The sequence below is a fragment of the Aspergillus tanneri genome (assembly GCF_003426965.1).
Source record: "Aspergillus tanneri strain NIH1004 chromosome Unknown AapTan_1_pilon_pilon_pilon, whole genome shotgun sequence".
NCBI classification, from domain to species: Eukaryota; Fungi; Ascomycota; class Eurotiomycetes; order Eurotiales; family Aspergillaceae; genus Aspergillus; species Aspergillus tanneri.
In genome coordinates, this window is record NW_022984628.1 from 1,580,122 (window position 1) to 1,595,731 (window position 15,610).

The window sequence follows — 15,610 nt, forward strand, 5'->3', positions numbered from 1 at the left end:
TAAACATTCCGCGAGACAAGTCATCATGTCTGCCTCGCAACTGATGCACCGCATTTTGCGATCGTCCGCATCACCGATTTCTCTCACGACAACATTTGCCCGTCGCTCGTTCGGCAGCTCCGCAATTCGCGCCAAAGATGACAGCAAGCAACCGGAGACGTTGAATTCGTACTCGGGAAGGGTCGAACACTTCACCGGAGGTAGACAGGAGTTTGGGGCACAGAAACCGGAGCTGGGAGTTGGAGAGATGGAGGGCATTACGTTCAAGGTTGAGCCGTTGAGACGGACGGGGGAGGATTTGGCTACGATGCGGGCCCGGTTGTTATGTTCGTTCTTACCCAGCTCCCTCCCAGCTTATGACTGTGAGGGACCAGAGACCAGATAATACGAGGCTAACATGGATCGGATTACAGATCAGAGTAGAAAGAGAGGAATTCTAGAATCTGACCTGCTGCTCTCGACATTCGCCGACGCCTACCTGGCTGATATGAACAAGACACAGCTAGAGGAGTACGACCGATTCCTCGACGAGAATGACTGGGACATCTACTACTGGGCGACGCAGGACTCCCCCGAAGAAACCGGAGCGGACGTCTCGTCCGTCGCTTCAGACACCCCAACGGAAACCTGGAAGCGTACCGGGGCCAAGAGCGGTGAATGGTCACAAACTATCGGCGCCTTCAAGGCCGCATACCGACCTGTTCCGACACGATGGGCCGATTCGGAGATTCTGAACCTCTTGAGGAATCATGTGCGTGATAACAGTGCTACTGGCTTCCATGCTGCGAAGAGTAAGAAGACTGGTGGTAGTGGACTTGGAAGAATGCCTAATATTCAGGTGTTTGACTCCTGAATGTGTAGTGGTATTCCGGCATGATTCTTGGTGGCATGGAATTGCATTTGTGTATTCTTTGGCATTGTACTATATGTTTTGGATTGGTTGATTCGTGGATGTTCTAGATACTTTCTTCTCTTCTGGCCGCTTTGAAGGATGTATGTGACGTAGCGTGCTTGTTTACGGCGAGCCATCTGCCATTGTCGATATATGGAGGGATAGATACAAACTGGTGAATGTGAAGATGATATTTAATTATTTTAGTAGCCTGTTAGTATTTGCCCATCAACGTTTGTTTTCATGTATGGCATCTATAGACCACGTGACTCGCTTGTTAGGGCTCGTGACACGTGATTCCACAACAAGATGCGGCCCACTGGATTAGGGCTTAGGCGTTGTGCTCCTCCATCCTCGACGCTGCGATTTTATCCCCAGCCCAGAGTCAACGACATTTGCTCCGCCCGCGTTCATCCTCCTCTCCTCTCGCGGTCCCCTTCCATCGTCTCCCAGACTCCGATCATGGCTGAGCAGCTGGTCCTTCGCGGCACCCTTGAGGGTCACAATGGCTGGGTTACTTGCCTGGCTACCTCTTTGGAGAAGTAAGGGAAAACTCCGGAATATGCAAATTTGATGAATCCATGCAGAGAGGAAAAAATAGAAAATCTCTGATGGGTTGGATTTGGTTCAAAAATTTTTTTTTTTTGTGATCGGTTTCTAACTTGATTCTTTTCTTCTTTCGACTCTAGCCCCAACATGCTGCTTTCTGGCAGTCGCGACAAGACCCTGATCATCTGGAACCTTACCCGCGACGACCAGGCCTACGGTTACCCTAAGCGCAGCCTCGAGGGTCATTCCCACATCGTCTCGGACTGTGTATGTTTACGAAGTCTCCCTGCGTTGCGACGAGGACGGGGATAAAGGGAACGAAAAAAAAAAAAAGGGAAGATCTGGCTGACCGTGGGTTCATCGTGTACAGGTCATCTCCTCCGACGGTGCCTACGCTCTGTCTTCCTCCTGGGACAAGTCCCTCCGCCTGTGGGAGCTCTCTACTGGCGAGACCACCCGTACCTTCGTTGGCCACACCAACGATGTCCTCTCCGTTTCCTTCTCCGCCGACAACCGCCAGATTGTCTCTGGTTCCCGTGACCGCTCCATCAAGCTCTGGAACACGCTGGGTGACTGCAAGTACACTATCACTGACAAGGGTCACACCGACTGGGTTTCCTGTGTGCGCTTCAGCCCCAACCCCCAGAACCCCGTCATCGTCTCCGCTGGCTGGGACAAGCTTGTGAAGGTATGCATATCAATTTTCTTTTTTTTATATTTCCATGCTTCAACGGGATCGACCCGTTTTTTCTTCCAAAGGATGTATGCATATTTTACGTATTTGCTACTTCAGAGCCTTATGGCCATGAGACAAAAATTCACCACATGCCTGATGGACAACATTCGATTTGTTTTTTTCTCTTCATTTGAACTCCGTGAAACAAGAGAAAGAGTATTCGAGGCTAACCTCGCATCCTCATTAGGTTTGGGAGCTCGCTTCCTGCCGCCTCCAGACCGACCACATCGGTCACACCGGCTATATCAACGCCGTCACCATCTCTCCCGATGGATCCCTCTGCGCCTCCGGTGGCAAGGACGGTACCACCATGCTTTGGGATCTCAATGAGTCCAAGCACCTCTACTCTCTCCACGCTGGCGATGAGATCCACGCCCTCGTCTTCTCCCCCAACCGTTACTGGCTGTGCGCTGCCACCACGTCCAGCATCACCATCTTCGACCTCGAGAAGAAGAGCAAGGTCGACGAGCTCAAGCCCGAGTACATTGAGAAGGGCAAGAAGAGCCGTGAGCCCGAGTGTGTCAGCTTGGCCTGGAGCGCCGATGGCCAGACTCTGTTCGCTGGCTACACTGATAACAAGATCCGTGCCTGGGGTGTCATGTCGAGGGCATAGATGAGGAAGCCGTGAGCTGTCGGTGAAATAGGGAGGGGATATGAGAGGAAGATAACTATTATGTTTTTTATTTTTCCTTAAAAAAAGGGCAGGCATTGGTTGGGATGTATGAGCCATGAGCAATGAAGCACCTTCGGGTCCCTAACGGGACTCTGGGTTATTCTGACATGTCTAGCTTACTCGATTCGTCATAAAATCCGAATGTCTGGAATCTTGTGAAGGAAGACATGCGATGTTCTAATACCATTTAAAAGACATAAAAAAATTCCTTTTAAAATCATTGCTGTGCCCAAACCTATTCGTTCTCCGTACTGAGGTTGAACAGGAACAGGCGTCTGGAGGGTATATATCAATGAACGCACTTTGTAACTGTATATTACTTTGCTCTTATCTAGATATGAAAGAGATACTACTCCATCCCTCGTTGCATTTCTAAGTATGTAATGTACATGTAGGAGTCGAGTGGATTCTCAGCATGAAAGAAATAAAATCCCTTCATTTCATTTTGTAGTCACTCTTTTCAGAGCATTGTCCGCCATGGCGATGCCTTCTTCAAAACTCAGCCCCAGCGCCAGGGACTTAGCTTCTGCGTAATACCTCTCGGCTTCTTTCGTCTTGTTTTGAAGTTCTGCTAATTCGCCGAGATTATACGTGGCGGCCACACAGGATGAATCGCAGTCCTGGTCTCGGATTGGCGGCTGGATCCTAGCAGCCACATCGATGGACTTCTGAGCCCACTGTCGCGCAGCGTCGATAATCTGGCCTCGCGCGATGTCCGGGTCTGGGGCCCGAATGGGTTTCTGTACCTGTCCGGCCATGGCACTGGCGACGTCGTTGAGCAGCACAACCTGTTTGCATGTCGGGGAGTCTCCCTCGTCAACACGGAGGAGATCCAGAGCGCGTAGATACAGAGGCATGGCGAGATCATACTTCTCCTGATCGGTGTAGGTGGAGGCAAGGTCAGAGAGAGCGGTGGCGATCTCTGTCAGATTCAACCAGGAGTCATTGTCATTTGAACCTTCGCCAACCGGGAGACCCAAGGACTGACGTCGGTTCAACTCCTTCAAACATAGCTCTACCGCGGCAACCTGCGCAGACTCGGCCTTCTTCTCGTCTTGGATGTAGTCACTCGAGTACAGCTCTGCCAGCTTCATCTCGATCCCGACTGCCTTTTTCAGCGCTTTATCGCGCAGCTTGTCTTCGAATTCCTCGATCTCCTTCATCTTTTGACGGGCCTCGAGGACTTCCGGATCCATGGTATCTACTGCCGCATCGACCGGCTCCTCCTTCATCTGAATAGCCTTCCTCTTTCTCCCGTCTTCAATCCAATTCAGTGTCTCTGTCTTCGTGCGCTCTAACACCTCCACCGCTGGCTTAACCAGTCCCGCCTTCTCTAACATCATCGCCACCTGCAACTTAATCCCCAACATCTCATCCGAGAACGGATGCATGCCCATCTCGATCGCAATTCGCAGCGCTTCCTTATACGCCTGCAACGCCTTGGGCGGATTGAGATCCACCTCAGTGTAATACACAGCTGTCCGCAACGACTCCGCCACGGGCGGCGGGAACTTATGATACTGCGGTCCGACGCGCGTGTACTCGACGTAGGCGATGTAGGCGAATAATACCGTAGCTCCAACGGCGGACGCAATCGCCAATGGCAGGAGGACGGGGTTCTTTCGCCAGATTCCTTTCGAGGCTTCACGGAAGCCGAGTCTCATGCGCTGCGCGAAGGAGAGGTGTCGGGTTTGGGTTTGCTGGTTGGGGTGGTGGTATCGAGGGAGGATCGGACGATGTGCTTGTGACGATGTGTATGCATTGTTGGGTTTGGAATGGGCGAGGGATATCGAGCGTGTGGGTGGTTGGTGGGGGATTGGGGATTTGCGAGTCAGGGCGCAGGCACGCCGTGATGTCGCAGAGAACATGTTGACTAGAGTGTTCTGTATTAGTGGATGGACATAGAGCAAGAGTATCGGTCTATATAAAGAGATAATGATTCTAAGAAAGTGAGTGGTGAGAACCCGAGTAATGGACAGTCCAATCCGTTTGCAGGTGAAGGGAAGAGAAAGAAGAACCAAACAAAGTCAGTCCGGAACTGCTTAGTGACCCAAGCTTTCCGTCTCTCCGTATGACGTCGCATAAGGGTAAATGTCCCGTCGCACTCACATCTCATAGTCCTGGGACATTGTGTTAGGCTGCTTTCTCTCTCGCTTATAAATAATACATGCCATCGTGATTTCCTTTATTTCTACGACTGTCTAAATGTGCGGACGATATGCATTGGGTGTGGTACGTCCCCTCCCCCTACATCGTACGTGAATATCCCACTGAGACTAGACTCTAGCGTATGAGCTTTATCCGCTATCGTATGCAAGAACAAGGTATGCGAGTCGATGACGCCCCTCCAGATGAGGACATAAGAGAAACGTTCAATTTCGCACCTGGCAACTTCGGTGCTGTATACCGTGCCGACAGCCCGTCTCACCACCCCCGCAGTGAAGACGAGCAGCAGCGTCCCTCTTCCCCAGAGCAGGAAGACAAGGATAGAGAGGAACAGAAGGGACGAACCAACGTGCAAGGAGCTTGCTTTAGCCCCGACAGCACCAAGTATAAGCTCCAAAGCATGAAATGGGGTCTGGTGCCGTTCTGGACGAAGAGACAACCGGATTACGGATCGCTCATGCGCACGATCAATTGCCGGGATGATTCCCTGATCGATGATCGGGGGATGTGGACGTCCATGAAGCGGAAGAAGCGGTGCGTCGTGGTGTGTCAGGGGTTTTATGAATGGTTGAAGAAAGGGCCTGGTGGGAAGGAAAAGATCCCGCACTTTACGAAACGGAAGGATGGGGATTTGATGTATTTTGCGGGGTTATGGGATTGTGTTTCATATGATGGTGAGGGTGGTTTTGTTATTTCCAGCTATCTAATTCCTATCTGATGGTGAACTGACAGAATAATCATAGGCTCCGAGGAACCACTGTTTACCTACACGGTCATTACGACGTCGTCGAACCCGTACTTGAAGTTCCTTCATGACCGCATGCCTGTGATCCTAGAACCGAATAGCGAGGCCATGAGGATTTGGCTGGATCCAAATCGGACGACATGGTCGAAGGATCTACAGTCTGTGCTAAAGCCCTATGAAGGGGAGCTGGAGTGTTATCCTGTACCGAAGGAAGTCGGAAAGGTGGGTAATAATTCTCCGGACTTTATAGTTCCCGTAAGTAGCAAGGAGAATAAGAGCAACATTGCGAATTTCTTTGCGAACGTGAAGCAGAGGAAGGCCGAACCGGCGGAAGGACTGAAACTCGTGAAAGATGAAGATGGTCGATCAACCAAGGACACTGAATGGAGCGAGGAGAACGCCCCTAAACAGACATCTGGAGTCAAGAGAGAGCACCCGGAACAAGACCTTGGAGACGGCACAGACAAGAAATCAAAGATTGAGGAGCGTACTTCGTCACCGACAAAGGCCCGACAGCCATCGAAACACCAGGCCTTGCATTCCGGGAGAAAGACCCGGAGTGCCACAGTTAATCAGAAGCCGCTGAAGAAGACGACTGCGAAAAAGCCAACGGACAGATCGCAACGCATCACTAATTTCTTTGGTAAATGAGCGGAGTGATGTCTATGTAATGCACCTTGAATTGTTATGTAGCGTGGGGTCTAGGGCTGGACCCAAAATAGTGATCAATTTCCAGGAGATGGATGGTTTTTAATACACTGCCCGGCAGTGGAATATATGCAGAAAATCAAGATAATACAATTCAAATTGTTGTACAGATCAGACGGTGCTATTGACTCTCCTTCTCGCGCAATTTCTGAACCAACTTCTCTCTTAAAAATGGGCTCAAACCGAAGCTATTGACAGTCAATATAGCCCCGGATGTTAAGGGAACGTTCAAACCTACAATCCGTCTCGCGTCACAACCCGGTAGGTGCCTATACCAGTCAGCTCGTACACAGAGAGATTAAAGATTGCGCATCGACATCATACCACTACGCTGATAATTCCCATTGCCTCCCACGAAGCTACCTTCTCCATCAACCTCGAGACTTCCGAAGATATCCTCAGGCCTGCATCGAATCGTCAAAAGAGTTTCCTCGCATCCAATAGATGACAGAATTACCATGCAATCCGTCCATACTCGGGTGGTCTTCTGTTATCAGATAGGTGTATCCAGCCTCCTCTCCCAGCAGACCCGACACCACCTTGGCCGCTAGCCCCGCCGCTTGAATCTGCTTCGCCGTGACGTCTTCTGGCGCGCGCCCCTGTCAATAGGACACCCCCCGAGCTCAGGTTAGCACCGGCGGTAGACGCCATGACCTGAGCCTGAGAGACAGCATCGGGATCTTGGTGCCCATGCTCGGAGAGTACTTCTTGCAGGATCGTGAGGAACTTCGGGTTCTCTCTGAACGAGTCCGGGGTAGGCGGCAGTTTGGAGGTTACTCCGATAGACAGGTCGGGGTTTGTTGGTTCCGAAGGCAGCAAGGACAGAATATAAGCTCCATTAGAAGGGAATGTATACTACGGAAGAATGTTAGCGTAGAGAACTAGCCGGGGCATTAAGCGTCGCTTGACCAGAAACTTACCACGTGAGGATGGCCTTCCAGGGTAGATACCGAACGGAGCTGTATCCATCGAGAAGATGATGGCGTGTGGCGTACGAGAGATCTTAGAGCCAGCATACTGAACTGTCAATTGCTCCTGGGGCTGCAGGGAATCCGTTGAAGTGATTGTCCTTGCAATCTGCACCACCAGTTTGGCGATGACGACGAAGACAAACAGGACAAACTCATGTGACTGCGCGTTTTCGGCGAGGATTCAATGTTGCGGACCGACAATTGGCGACGTCAGGTGCTGTGGAATGCCATTCAGTCTTTACCTGTCTTTTCTTCCTCCTCCATTGTATCTGTATTTCTTCCAGCGATGTATTGGGTGTTATTCTGAATAGCCCCGCCGATTGTGTGGCTGTCACCGTCTTAGGGATTTGCTGATTTGGCTCTCAGTCGGTGACGAAATTATGCGGACTTATGGGAATGCAAATACATGAGGCTGCGTCTTGATTGATTGATTTCTTTGCTATATGTGCGATACCCTTACGGCCATCTCAGTTTAAATCTTCTTCATTTTGTTCCGTTTATATCATCAACCACCATGGCGACCCCGTCATCGAAGCCGAACCCAGGCGCAACACCCACCCATCTCACCTCGTCTCCTCGGCATTCTGGACCCATGACTAGGCCTATATCTCATAAATCACCGGCTACGCGGACGCCATCAGCCTCGGGACACGGTCACAATTACCAGCCGACTTCGTCGTCGCATCAGTATGCCACACCTCTTGCCGCAACTACCGGAACCGACGATCCTGTTACGTTCAGCTCCCCGTCGGCACTTCTAGCGCTCGGTGGCTATAACGGGATTAGCCAATCTCCGGCAGGTCACGATGGCTTGGTTGCTTCTGGCATGAATGAGAGTGACATCCAGGCCTTGGGGATGCAAGGTCTTAAGCTCGGAAATGCGCGAGACAGTGACGAAGAGCGGAGAAGACACATTGAAGATGTCGTCCAACTTTTACGGACTCGAGTCGCAGGGAGAGGGGTATGCAGAGAGGGGGTTGAACGATTAGGCCAACTTGAAGGGTTCGAGTCTATTTGGCAGGAGGACAGTCTCAACATTGCAGGCAACTTTGTCGACCTTGAAATCGAGTTTCACCGGGGTCAGAATACAGTGAAAGATGTGAGCTTGAAATATGCGACTCCCGATGCCGCGGACGGTGAACGTCGAGAAGAGGCTACGGCTGTTTTAACGCGTGAACTGATTCAGTCTCCTGAGGAAGGCGAACGAGGCTCCTGGAAGTCTTTAGCAGGATTTCATGAGAATCTACAATGGCTTGCCAAACATGACCGACTCAGCCAAGAAGTGAACTGTTTTGAGGCAATCGAGGGCCTCTATGAAAGCCTGAGGCGGGTATGGGACGAAGAAGGGAACCGTCGTCAATTTTCCGGGGTTTATGGTCATATCTGCAGTGGTTGGGTCGGCCGTCCTTGTCTGCACAAGAAAGGGCGCATCGGTCTCAGCTTGGACTACTGGGTGCAACAAGCGCAGGTTCAGGATGCAAAGAAAGACAAGCCATCTGCTGATGACATGATGGTCGATCAACCATCCGCACAGCCCCTTGATGAAGCATCTACCAACCAGAATGGTAGATGGAGTATTATTGTTGAGTGCGAGGAGGGCTATCCGTCTCTGCGGGTGTCGAAGGAATGGGTGGGCGCAGAAGCTATGACAGTTGTTAACAATACCACGAATGGGCCGTCATCAATAGAGGCCGCTGCATCCGATGTTATAGTCGTGAATTGGGCCGACCCACCTGAAACCTTCAGCTCCGTGACTCAGAATCATTCTGATGCGATGGCTCTGGATGCTGGTATGTTAGGTTCCTCTCAGCCTAATCGCCGGTTTGTTGCCCGTATGGAGCCTCCTCTTGATCTCCCGATTCTTGCAGCTTCAGACATATACAGACACCTGGGCCTCCAAATGCCTCAGGAATTTAAAATGGTCACCTACGATGGGTTATTGGCTCCGGGATGGTCACCTTTGTCGGCAGCAGGAGCTATGGGCCTTGGTCCCGAGGAGGCATCTCAGCTTAGTCGGAAGAAGCGCACGATGTCCGTTCAGGCAGTTGACATGCAAGGCAAGCCAAGTGCTAAACAGCACAGCTACACTTTCCAGCCGTTTGAGTCTGTTGCTGGTCGGACAATACGTGACATTCCTTTTGCCCACCCTCGCCAACTTGCAGACATTCTTCCTGTAAGTCAGATGCGTGTCGTTTTGATGTACTGCGAAGTTCTAACCTGGGAAATTCCCTTGCTCCCTAGATTTTGCGCCAATATGCGTTCCTTGCAAATATGATTCGTAATATCTTCAATCCCCCATCAAAGAATGACTACAACGGGAAGAATTCTCAAGCAGATGCGCCGGCTACTACGTCCATTGATCAACTGCAATTTCCCAAGCCAGGCAAGTCAGGAGGAAAAGGACGCCTTATCATCTTGAGCAACGAAGATCCCAATGAAATGAAGCTTGATTTGTTATTGAAAGGATCTGGTAAGGCAAATGGCTCCATGAATAATAGCAAGGGAAAGGGTCCGCAGGCGCAATTTAACTCTACCGGGGACAATTCTGTACCCGACGACGAAGTTAATGTGGATGTAACGCTGCGAACACAGCTTGGGCAAGCGCCTGTTATTATGCTACTTTTCACAGTCGATAACACGAGGCCGGACATGCCCGTGTCGCCTATTAGAAGGCCTGTGCTGTGCAAGGTGTCGATCAGTCTGGAGATTGGGTTAAACGGCCGCGTATCGGTGGTGGATATGACAGGGTTGTTGGATGACGAGACCCCTGTACCTGCAGATGGCATGGAGATGGAAGGCCCAAAGAACGAAGTGTCTGAGCTGCAGACCAAAATAGCCAAGGTGTTGGAGGCCTCTCAGGACATTGGCATATTGGTCGAATGGATCCTACGATGGGTACGACAACGAAACAGCCGATGATATCTCTCCCCTGGTAGGGGTTGATTTGATGTTGGATGCGTCTGAGTGGAGAGCATCTTGATTAAATTGTCGGTCGATAGCCGATGAAAGTGGTCTATCGATTAGTAACGCCAACCTGCAGATAGGTCCGGTCAGCAGACACTACATCTTATGATTCAGTTCTCAGGGTTGGGCCAAGTTTCAATAGTCTCAGCACCTGCAGAGTTATTTTGCTTGGTTCTTGTGTCACAGCGCATATTGTGCATGCCACCATCCTAGCATTGAGGCCTACGTGATGAAAAGCTAGAAATGGCCGGTCGAATATCTATCGGGGCGTGTGATGCAGGTGAAACCGGATGGAAATCAGGGCATATATCAACTGCTGTAGTCTAGGATCAAAAAGGTCACCAAATCTAGCTCTATTTGCCTAAAGACAATCTACATGGAATTTGATATCCCGATGAAAATATACAAAGTAGACAGCATAAACAGAATATTAAAGTTACCGATCTACCACCGATGACAATGGTGTTTACTAAGGTACCAAAAGTAATAAGTTTCATTCTACCTGTTACCAGGAATGTGAGGGATTATTCAAACACGTATGAATTCACATGACGCAAGGAGTAATGTTGCCTACCTCATCTGACTTCATACCCATTTAAGCGCTCTAAATATGTTTGTATTTTATTTCCAGTATTTTATTTCGAATATGCCTCATACTGCCCAATATCAACAGTCTCTAGGTCGGATTGTTACCTAAATTGGTATCAACTGCGCGATTTACTTTCCTCCCGACGACACGTCGCACAGACTATTGAGGATTGGAAGGGGATGGCTTGCGCAGGATGGATGGATGGATTATACGAGGTATTTTTTTTTATAAAAATTAAATATGTAATTAGCATTTACCTAATTCGAGGTACGAAGAAATTGAAAAATTAAATTATGCAAGCTGTAAGACATGCATACCTATGTCTACCGTATTAATACCATCATACTCTGTAGTTGGATCCTGGTACAATATTGTTTTGTGAATACCTGGTTCCCTCGTAGTTTGATCTAAATTAATTCAATGGATTTAGGATGAATTATGGTTGTTCTTCCAGCAATTTTATATCATTTGTGTTTGGTATAAAGTGAGCTTATTTCCTACCTGCTCAATGCTTATTCTTCTTGGGAATAAATTCGACGTTCTTCTGTATTGCCAGTTAATGAGCAGAGATATTCCATATAATAGAACTGTGCCTGGAAAAAGAATAGCGATCAACCAAGTCTTATTCCAGGTGCTTTCACTTGAACAATATATTTTGTTCTGATTCGGTACTTGCCGCATTTAAACATTCAAGAACTTAAGAGATAGGGTTTTAAATACCCTGTATAATTACTTAGGAATATATTATTAGAGACTTATAAAAGAATTGTTTTGCCCCTGTGCATGGCTATCTTAGATGTTTTGTACTGGATAGACCTGGGTTTGGATTTAGGAGCTTCGCAGATACCTTAATCCCACTGTCATTATCATAATAAAAACTTTGTTATGAGGGACTCTGATATTAGGAAAATTTGGTACCTGATTGATTTTCGTAAAATTCCTCCATAGAACTCCAGTATAGGGCTTGTATCCATCACCGACATTAATAGCAGTACTATAAGCTGTGGAGATTGAGCCTGATATAACATTCGGAAAACCTTTTCTTCTTATTGAATCTGGAATTGCATTGCTGAGCTAGGATCCCACAAGATTAGTTGAGATCTCCTACAGCCATCGGTGCCAGTGGATCGAAACATGTCTTCGGATATTTTCTTATGGAGTAAGCCAGAATTAGCCGTCTGATACCTTATCGATGGATATCTTCTCCGAGGGCAGATTTCAAGCTCCGTTCACCTTTCTATGTATGATCTTGGTAATTAGTCCTGTCCGTTCTCCTAGAAGGCAATCAGAAGATCCTTATATTTGAGGAGACGAGCTACTGGAACAGGTGTCTCCTGAGGGATGAAGTCTTTTGCACCTACTATCTGCTAGGTTTGGGGAACATTGTACTGTAGTATGTACTGTTGTTGGATTGCTCATGTTTGAGCTACCTATTTATATATTAGTTTCGCGGGGAATAGATCCACTATATCAAGCCCTTGGAATGCAGAGATACTTGTGAAGATGCATACAATAGACGAGGTAGTTTTGATATAGGAAAACAAGTTGCTGAAAGTTCTTCACCATCATAAGATAGGCTTTTTGAAAGGTATTGAGGCATAATATGCATCACTCATGGTCTATTACTCCGTACCGCTGTGCCAGCGTACTTGCCTAACACCAATCTCTGCGCGTTTTACACCAATTCTGGCTCTTCGTAGATTTGCTTCAGTTAGGTATCATAACTTACCACCTTACTGCACCTCGATGGAAGCAGTAAACAGATACTATGGGAGGGATCAGACTCAATTTCTCCAGCATTTGATTCGGCCCGATACAAGTCAGCGCAGTGTGTCATGGTACCTAGTCAAGAGCCAATCAGCGTGCCGCGATAAGACGACTCGGTCGGAGGGGAGGGTAGCGGGGGTTCCAAGGGCCAGGAAGAATTGTGGTTGGCAGTTGGATGATGCTGGGCCATTGAATTGTAGGGGTCATCGTTGCCTGGATCCTAACAAACGCGAACGCAAACGAGGTATTAATCTTTTTTGGCGCACAAATCACGCCCTTTGACCAGCCATGGATGATCAGCGGTGAGGGATATTCGTGAATGTTAATTTCCTGAAGGTACAGTGCATACATACATGGATGTAAGTTGGATGTAGACGGTGGTAAGGGGCTCCCGAGGAGAAGTAAATATCGCATGCCTATCCTGGATTCTGGTTGCCTTTCTTTTGAGCTTTTTCACTTATCTTGGCGCTTCTTGGCAGGTTGCTGGCATACTTGCACGTTCAGGAAGAAGTCGTACAAATCTCTAGGATTGCGCTAATCCAAACCTGGCTAGAGGTGTTGGCAGCGCCACGATCTATTATTATTACCAACTCCTCCATACACGGAGACTGATAAGGCGATAACGAATACTTGTACTTGATCTAATGGCTATTTTTACCTCTTTCCAGTGTCCACAGCAGATGTCTTACAATGATACTGTAAAAAGAACATGCGAGGAAAATTAGGTATAACTCGGTAGAAGTCATCCACAGGGCTGAACTCAAAGGCCGACATTAAATCATAGGCTGCTGATTCCTGAATCACCCGACTCAACCTCTTTATGATTTGTTGCGGTAGTCTTAACCCGACAGCCGCGGAACATGGGGATGATGATCCAAGCAGATCGGAAACTACCTAACAAGCAGCGAGCCACTGGACTTTGAGTCTCTGGAGAACCCTTGTTCGGTCTCATGTGAGTCCTTTTCCGGCGTACCAGAATGACCAAAACTCAAGAATGAATCTGACTAACTCCGGTTTCGGGGGCCGCGGCTCTCCCGCCTTTTCGAGAATGTTTTGCCACGCCCCACATCCACGGTCAACACTTAGGTAATGTGCAGGGCTGGTCGTATCGTGAATACCGGGTGGTACTATTTCCGATTCGGGAAGATGGGTCCGATCCTGGGGCTCTGATATTATGTCTTGGCTTCAATGTTGCAAGTTATAACTTCCTAGATATTCTGTGGGTGGTTAATACGGGTGGGATGGACATGATTTACTTTCCTTTCTCTTTTTGCGAAAGCAAGAGAGGAAGTTGAGAAGAAAAGAAAGGGAAAAAAAATAAGAAATGAAAAAAAATATCGGCAGGCGCGCGTGGCCCCACCCACGCGACATTGGGGGGATTTTCTGAGGGGCAGTCATTGATAAGAGCTGTACCTGTGGGATTTTGGTACGTCGCAGGTACCTGTGTTTGATGGGATACTGTACATACAATATTGTACTTTTTTACACAAATAGTGGTATTGGCGTCCGAGTCAGTCACTGTCTTCACTGCGAAGTGTATTATTCAGGAATATGGAAGCGAACAGCATGGTAAGTCTAGAGGGATCTCTAAAGAAGGTACCATGGAGGATTTCTAGCCAGATGATTGCTCGAAGCCACACAATTAGGACGCCAATAGAAGCATGATTTACGAAATTAGGTGCATACAACGTTTGAACTACTCGGGTCCTGCAGCTGATATGCACAGGCCCCTGTCGCTGGTTGATAATACCGCTTAGCAACATTTTTGTGTCGCTATCTCTGGGCTCCCACCAGGATCAGACAATACCATCATTGCTTTTTAACACATCTCTTGTAATTCGATGCCTATCGGTCCCTGCAGCTGTCAGTGCGCGCGCATCAGAACAATGTGATGAGGGTTGGTCCCAGATCACCGTAGCGTGGGGTGGGCTTATCCGGGGAAATCCCAGGAGATGCTGAGCCATCAATCACTGTCTGGGTTAGTATCCCCCTCCATTTGTACCGACTAGGCTGGAAACAACTACAGAGTAGAATTGCTGCGCTTGTTATCGAAAGATACATAGGTAGTACATACACTATGTACATGCCGTGGCTGGCTAGGCTGTGCCATCAAAGGAAGAAATCCATCTCTCCGCTGGGGAGAACCATCTAGATATTACTTCCTGGAGATACAGAAAGTTGTAGCGTCCCATTGTAACCCTGGTCAGGCCTGCAGCCTTGCTGCACCGCCATCTACATGGACGCATCTGCCTCAAGTAGGTACTGTATTGTACTTTGGGGTGTACATGTGCGCGCTATTTTCTCTCGCTTGAAACCAGCTCAACGAAGTCCCAAGAATGGAACGCACTAAAAGCAAAACAGAAAAAAAAGAAGAAAAAAAAGAAAGGAAGAGCACATTCTTGCAGATCTGCCGAAATAGAGGCCAGATGGGTTTGGGTCTGGCAGCAATAACTGCACCTCGCGGATCATAGGCCACCTCCTAGGTATCGAAACTGATGGTGCCAAGCAACCGAAGACAGCGCCCAGCGATACCGTAATTTTCAACCGCGTATTCAACTATTCCATTTCTGGCACTCAATTTGCCCCCCTTCCAACCAAAAAAAGCTACAAACCAGACCCTTTCCTTCTCTGAAATTTAAAAAGCATCGCCCCCCCACCCAAACTCTCACTTTGACTCGTATCTCCATTCTCCATATTTTATCCCGGCTACCCTCTCTTCCTTTCCTTATTCCTCCATCTTCCCTCTCCTCTCTCTCTCTTTCTCTCTTGCTACATATATCAATCGCTCGATTGTTCTGCTTTGTCTGTTCTCTTTTGTGCAAGAACGGTTTCATTGGATTTATCGATTGG

The 15,610-nt window shown here is 48.5% G+C and overlaps 6 protein-coding genes across 6 annotated transcripts; 4 read left to right on the forward strand and 2 right to left on the reverse strand.

Annotated features, from left to right (window-relative positions):
- Positions 1-25: 25 nt before the first annotated feature.
- On the forward strand, positions 26-853 carry EMI5 (succinate dehydrogenase assembly factor 2; the record flags this gene model as incomplete). The annotated part of the gene is made up of 2 exons (XM_033567233.1): positions 26-326; positions 414-853. The coding sequence occupies 2 exons, from the start codon at positions 26-28 to the stop codon at positions 851-853; spliced, it is 741 nt and encodes a 246-aa protein (XP_033429228.1).
- A 348-nt stretch (positions 854-1,201) lies between these two features.
- cpcB (40S ribosomal RACK1 domain-containing protein) lies at positions 1,202-2,790 on the forward strand (the record flags this gene model as incomplete). The annotated part of the gene is made up of 4 exons (XM_033567234.1): positions 1,202-1,434; positions 1,582-1,708; positions 1,812-2,129; positions 2,365-2,790. The coding sequence occupies 4 exons, from the start codon at positions 1,202-1,204 to the stop codon at positions 2,788-2,790; spliced, it is 1,104 nt and encodes a 367-aa protein (XP_033429229.1).
- A 500-nt stretch (positions 2,791-3,290) lies between these two features.
- On the reverse strand, positions 3,291-4,718 carry ATNIH1004_002548 (TPR domain protein; the record flags this gene model as incomplete). Its single annotated transcript, XM_033567235.1, has 1 exon — positions 3,291-4,718. One exon carries the CDS (start codon positions 4,716-4,718, stop codon positions 3,291-3,293), a length of 1,428 nt encoding a protein of 475 aa, XP_033429230.1.
- A 422-nt stretch (positions 4,719-5,140) lies between these two features.
- On the forward strand, positions 5,141-6,412 carry ATNIH1004_002549 (SOS response-associated peptidase; the record flags this gene model as incomplete). The annotated part of the gene is made up of 2 exons (XM_033567236.1): positions 5,141-5,699; positions 5,760-6,412. 2 exons carry the CDS (start codon positions 5,141-5,143, stop codon positions 6,410-6,412), a joined length of 1,212 nt encoding a protein of 403 aa, XP_033429231.1.
- Positions 6,413-6,590: 178 nt separating this feature from the next.
- On the reverse strand, positions 6,591-7,485 carry ATNIH1004_002550 (uncharacterized protein; the record flags this gene model as incomplete). The annotated part of the gene is made up of 5 exons (XM_033567237.1): positions 6,591-6,657; positions 6,708-6,738; positions 6,794-6,873; positions 6,927-7,324; positions 7,390-7,485. The coding sequence occupies 5 exons, from the start codon at positions 7,483-7,485 to the stop codon at positions 6,591-6,593; spliced, it is 672 nt and encodes a 223-aa protein (XP_033429232.1).
- A 469-nt stretch (positions 7,486-7,954) lies between these two features.
- ATNIH1004_002551 (RNA polymerase II mediator complex middle subunit MED1) lies at positions 7,955-10,359 on the forward strand (the record flags this gene model as incomplete). Its single annotated transcript, XM_033567238.1, has 2 exons — positions 7,955-9,613; positions 9,682-10,359. The coding sequence occupies 2 exons, from the start codon at positions 7,955-7,957 to the stop codon at positions 10,357-10,359; spliced, it is 2,337 nt and encodes a 778-aa protein (XP_033429233.1).
- Between the last annotated feature and the right edge of the window lie 5,251 nt (positions 10,360-15,610).